At 40.3% G+C, this 6,100-nt stretch overlaps 1 protein-coding gene across 2 annotated transcripts in view; it reads right to left on the bottom strand.

Annotated features, from left to right (window-relative positions):
* Window positions 1-161: 161 nt before the first annotated feature.
* The window catches only part of POLH (DNA polymerase eta), a 29,129-nt gene continuing 23,190 nt past the window's right edge, over window positions 162-6,100 (bottom strand). For both annotated transcript variants that reach the window (NM_001034450.1, XM_059880308.1), the window contains 2 exon segments: window positions 162-2,146; window positions 3,870-4,039. In NM_001034450.1, coding sequence (NP_001029622.1) covers window positions 1,255-2,146; window positions 3,870-4,039 — 1,062 coding nt within the window. In that variant the 3' untranslated portion in view covers window positions 162-1,254.

Raw genomic sequence — 6,100 nt, 5'->3', positions numbered from 1 at the left:
CTTTAGCTGCAGCATGTGGGATCTAGTTCCCTGACCAGGGATTGAACCCTGGGCCCCCTGCATTGGGAGCACGGGAGTCTTAGCCACTGGACCACCAGGGAAGTCTCTGTGAAGAAGTCTTGCCTTGAAGAAATCTACAGATCTGGTAAGGAAGAGCCATGTACATGGTAAGTACTGTCTTTTATTAGATACTTAACACAAAAGTGGAAAGTATTTTTGGAGGAAGAACTAATTTGCTAGACACAGTGGTTTTCAAATATTCCCCCTTCAAACTGTAGGTCCCCAATTTATAAATAAGCTAAAATAAGCCTAAAAGTACTGGTTTGAGTACATGTACCTTATGCCCCCATCACTCAGTTGACCTTTGGTTGGCTTCTCTGTGTAATCAACATGTCCCACATCAGAAAAGCCACAGCTGACAGCCACACACATAAGCAAAGTAAGTATACAGTAATATAAACAGACAAGTGCAAAAAGCTACAATAATTCATTTAAAACCTTAAGCTAAATAAATATTCACACTTCAATAGGAAAGAGCTGAACAGGGCAGTGACCCTGAAGGCTCAAGCACTTCCCTCTTAAATGTGTATTTAGGGTCTAAGGAAATGACATTGCCCAGAGGACAGTTATTATTTTCTCGATCAAATTCATTTCTCAAGTTCATTAATACACAGATTCAGCAGGGGTGGGGATGAGGCTGGAGAACACATTCCTTTGTGTTGCTGCTGGTCCTCAAAATCGCACTGGGAGTAACAAGGTCCTGGACAAGGTGACTTGCTTGAGGACATATTCTAAGAGGCAAAGCCAGGTTTGGAACCAGATCTCTTAGGCTCCAAGGCTCAGGCATTCTAAACTGACACTGCTTCCCTGCTGCTGCTGCTGAGTCGCTTCAGTCGTGTCCGACTCTGTGAGACCCCATAGACGGCAGCCCATCAGGCTCCCCCGTCCCTGGGATTCTCCAGGCAGGAACACTGGAGCGGGTTGCCATTTCCTTCTCCAATGCATGAAAGTGAAAAGTGAAAGACTAACAATTAAAAAAACAGTTATGATCTGAAAAATGAGTTTTTACATCCTTATCAGCAATAGGATTTGAATCCATGCCTACAAAGAGATGGGAGCCTTAACTCAAGATCTGGATTATTTTTCTTATTAAAAATTTCATGCAGTTATAAGTCTCCTTGAGAAGTGAACTTATTCCCACCTCCCAGGTTACAGATAAAATATTACCACCCTGCTGCAAGCCTGAGGGCAGCACTAGTGTGTTAATGGCTTAAAAAATGATTCCAGTGTCTGCATGCCCTCAGGCCTGGGCCGTTTATTATTTGAGGCCAGAGGGCTCTTGGGATTTCTTTTGCTTTGAGGAGAACTGGCAGGAACAACCTGCGGGTTTGAGGAGTGGGGCTGCAAAAAGGAGTTCTGTAACTCCAATGCAAAGTGATAGTCTGAGTGTTCTGGCATGTCCCACACAGGTACCAGAGAGCCACACTTCTCGCAGGGCACTTGGTCCTCAGCAGCCAGAAAACTGGAGGTCATAGTTGCCTTCTGAGCCACCTCCAGAGCAGATGTGGAAGTTAAAGAAGCAAGGCTGCTGAGGCTGTTCTGGGCCAAATCCATCTCTGTGGGAGTTGTTTTGGGGGATCCTAGCTTCAACATCTTTTCACAGTCAGGGGCACAATCTGGATTCTCTGTTGGAAAACAGTTTGGTAACTCTTTAGGACTGGACTGTGGCTTCTGTGAAGGGAAGAAAACTGAAGGATTAGTGAGCTGCTTCTGCTTTAGAAGCAGACTTTTCTGCTTAAAGAAGGGCTCGGTTCCCATAGTATGACTGCTTTGGAAAGGTAATGAGGGCTTGGATGATGGGCTCATGGGGGCCTGTGTAGTGGCAGTAGGAGAAGAAAGTGAAGCTTCTTTGACTTTGTGCTTTTCTGCAGCTTTCTGGAAGAACGATTCCAGAGAAGTCGTTGCCTTCTTAGGGGTTGTCACTGCTGGGCCACTTCCCTGGGTCTTGGCTTCTGAACTGGTGATTGGCACTTTCGGCAGAGAACTTGGGTCACTGCTCAAGAAGGTGGTGATGTCTGGGCCAGGTGAAGGGGTAGAGGAACAGAATTTGGTAGCACAGAGGAAAAGCATTATAAGGGGAGGGGCCCTGTATAGAAAGTGAAAAAATAGATTAGCCGCAGGTGACACATTAAGTTTCTAAATGACTGGGACTCTGGTTCTGCCACAAAAGGAAATTATCACTATCTCAAACTTTGGGGTATATTGGGTTAATACAGATTCAGCGGACCTGGGATGGGTACAGAATCTGCCATTCTAACAAGTTCTCAGGTGATGCTGATGTGGCGGTCTAGGACCACACCCTGAGAACCACTGGCTTTGGTGAACACCCAGCAAGCAGGATGTGTAAGTTGGCTCCCCTGACAAGTGGGTTTACTGTTTTCATGATACTGCTGCACAGCTGCTGAAATTCACGGGTGAGGCAAGACACTATCTAGAGCTACAAAAAAGTTTAAAAATATTTAGACTGGAAAGACTTGAAAAAAAAATGCTCTATGCAGTTTTTAAACAGAACCTGAACTCTTGATTTTCAACTCTGGAATTTATCTAGAGAATGAAATTTCACAACTGCTTTTGATTACCTAGCCTAGTCTCAGAAATACTAGAAATTTCTAGAAATACTTCAAGAAATTTCTGTCATAAAGTTCCTCATTATATCTCATTATCCAAATAAATTTTCACATAAGTTGAATTTCAGAAGATGAAAATGTGCTTTTATATACAGATTTAGTCCCTCAATGAGGTAAAGGGTAAATGCTATTTTAAGATTATTATGACAGTATCTCACTATTCTCTTTCATGCTTTGAGACAGTCTTATAATCAGATACTATTATGCTTCCCTGCCAATATAATATTTTATATTCTTGGTGAAATGTTATAATCTGTCAGTTGATAAGGTTTAATGTGAACATAGTATCACAATTATCATTTGGTTCAGTAAAATCACTCAATATTTGAAAATAAATACAGTCTTCATTCTTTACTTAGAATAATTTACTTGTTAGTCTTTGTAAATAACAAGTATACCAAGAAGTAAGTATTCTTCAAGTAAGTCTTCTAAGTATTACAAAGACTCTTAACTTTAGAGAGTAATATATTCAGATAAGCAATAACTTAAGATGGCTAACTAAACTTTTCTTTTTATAATCTCTAATGTAGATCTATATTAAACAACCAGTTTATCTTTCTCACATATTATTAATATATTTACCTTGTGAATTTGGAATACTTTTACAATTTAAGAGGCTATGTTAAATAGGATTCCAATACTGAAAAAATCATTGCTATCTGAACAGTAAATGAACACACTCCTATATAGAGCTGATTATTTTTAATGGCCAGCTGAAGTGAAATTTATTATTATGACATTTGGTATTACACCAGTGGTGCTTGTAACTGAGTTGGGACGTGAGATAGAGATTATTGGTGAATACAGGTCATTTTCATTATCAAGAAGGATGATTTTAAAATACAATAATCAGACAGTTAAGACAGAAGTTCTCTGAAATTTGTTCTGCATTCCCAAGTAGAACTGGTCATTCCCTGACTATAATTAGTATCAGAAAGGGTAGTATTGGTTCAGTCTGCCTCTCAAACCTATCCCTGGGCACTGGAAGGCACCAAATGTAGACAAAGAGGCTGAACCATGTTTCTGGCATTTCTAATGTGTTCTCTCCCTTAATGCATGACCACCCCTCTCTATAACAGGTCCTGCTACAAAGAACCTACCCTAACTGGAAAGCTTATATACTAATTTTAAATAAAGACAGGGTATGAGTCTCAAACGAAGATGAGCTAGAAGTAAACTCACCATTCAGTCTGGGTTCCTGAAGTGTTACAGTTCCTGATGGTAGCAAATGCATCATGGCTCATCTTGTGAGCATCATAGTGGGTGAGGGCACAACAGCGTCGCAAGCTGCTCAGACGCCTGTCTCCTTGTATGCGCATGCTCACTACCAGCTGAGTGGCCACCCTGTCGTTCTGTGGGTGTAAGAGGATTGAAACAGAACTAAAGTTACCTTGAGCAGCTGGATTCTAATACTGAACTGTGTGAGAGAAAAGAAGCAGGGTGGCATAATGGTTTGGAAATAGGGTTTAATTTTTAAAATATTTGTGCTGTTATATATAATATATATATATATATATATATAATGAGTATAAGTAACTGGAGAAGACATAATTTGGGTGACAGAGTATTAGAATATCTAGGATATTTGACAGAATAAATGAAAATGGTTTCTCCTAAATGTTCTTTTGTAGTATCCATGCAGGAAGATTACACAAAGGTCTATAGTACTATATTCTGTGACTGAAGGAAGAGTTCATGTAAGTCATTGAAAGGGGGTCAGGATTGAGTAGTGGATCTCTTCTTAACCCCTCTGATGCTCTCATGCTCAAGAAGAGAAGTTTCTACTATCACCTCCTTACAGCCCATCTATAGAAGATACACAGGTAGTGAGCTTGCCTCTAGAAAGCAAGATCACTGACTCACTTTTCAGTGAAATCTAAGTATATGAATCCTGTTGATGCAAAGCAAACTAAGAAAGTAAGGCCAAGAGGCAATAAGGTGACAAGTATACAGAGGGACCCCTCAAAATCAAGATTCCAGTGAGAAGAAATATACTTAAGACAAATAAACCTTTAGGTAAAAATAACATTTTGTATTTTTGTGCATTTTGTAAATACAGCTTATTCAGGTTTGTATGTATCTCGAGAGAATATAAATTCGCAACTACAAAAAAGTCCTTGTTGACTAAAACCAGTTAACTATAACTGTATCAGGCACTATCGAGAGATAAAGGAGAGAACAAAATAAAGTCCAGGCTCTGGAGGATCTTATCTTGTAGTAGGAGCTACATATAATAAACAAGTAGGCTTGTAATAGAAATGACTACAAAGTGAAGCAGAGTAAGGCAGAGAGTGATGGAGGCTGCTGATATGATAGAGGAACTGGGGAGGAAGTGAAGGTGAAATTTACTTGGTGTGTTAAATAAACAGGGAAGAGGCCAGCAGAGTGGAGGCTGTTAGTGGAGTACGTGAGGGGGAAATGACAGGACATGAGGTCAGACTATCAGAGGATAGAGAGATGAGAACGGAGCGACACCTAGTGGGCAACATCAAATAAGCCCATAGCACAACCTCTTTATGTTACCTACTGAAGAACAAAGACCAAATTGCCAACCTTTGTTAGATCACAGAAAAAGCAAGGGAATTCCAGAAAAAAACATCTACTTCTGCTTCACTGACTACGCTAAAGCTTAGACTGTGTAGATCAAAACAAACTAGAAAATTCTTCCAGAGATGGGAGTACCAGACCACCTTACCTGCCTCCCGTGAAATCTGTATGCAGGTCAAGAAACAACAGTTAAAACCAGACATGGAACAATGGACTGGTTCCAAACTGGGAAAGGAGTACATCAAGGCTGTATATTGTCACCCTTCTTCTATGCAAAGTACATCATGCGAAATGCCAGGCTGGATGAAGCACAAGCTGGAATCAAGATTGCCGGGAGAAATATCAACAACATATGCAGATGATACCACTCTAATGGCAGAAAGTGAAGAGGAACTAAAGAGCCTCTTGATGAGGGTGAAAGAAGAGAGTGCAAAAAGTTGGCTTAAAACTCAACATTCAAAAAACTAAAATCATGGCATCCGGTCCCATCACTTCATGGGAAATAGATGAGTAAAAAGTGGAAGCAGTGATAGATTTTATTTTCTTGGGCTCCAAAATCACCGCAGATGGTGAGTGCTGCCATGAAATTCAAAGATGCTTGCTTCCTGGAAGGAAAGCTATGACCAACCTAGACAGCATATTAAAAAGCAGAGACATGACTTTGCTAACAAAAGATCTGTATAGTCAAGACTATGGTTTTTCCAGTAGTCATGTAGAGATGTGAGAGTTGGACCATAAAGAAGGCTAAGCAATGAAGAATTGATGCTTTTGAATTGTGGTGCTGAAGAAGACTCTTGAGAGTTCCTTGGACAGCAAGAGAGATCAAACCAGTCAATCCTAAAGGAAATCAATCCTGAATATTCATT

The sequence above is a fragment of the Bos taurus genome, chromosome 23, assembly GCF_002263795.3.
Source record: "Bos taurus isolate L1 Dominette 01449 registration number 42190680 breed Hereford chromosome 23, ARS-UCD2.0, whole genome shotgun sequence".
Classification (NCBI taxonomy): domain Eukaryota; kingdom Metazoa; phylum Chordata; class Mammalia; order Artiodactyla; family Bovidae; genus Bos; species Bos taurus.
This window is presented reverse-complemented; position numbering and strand designations above follow the sequence as displayed.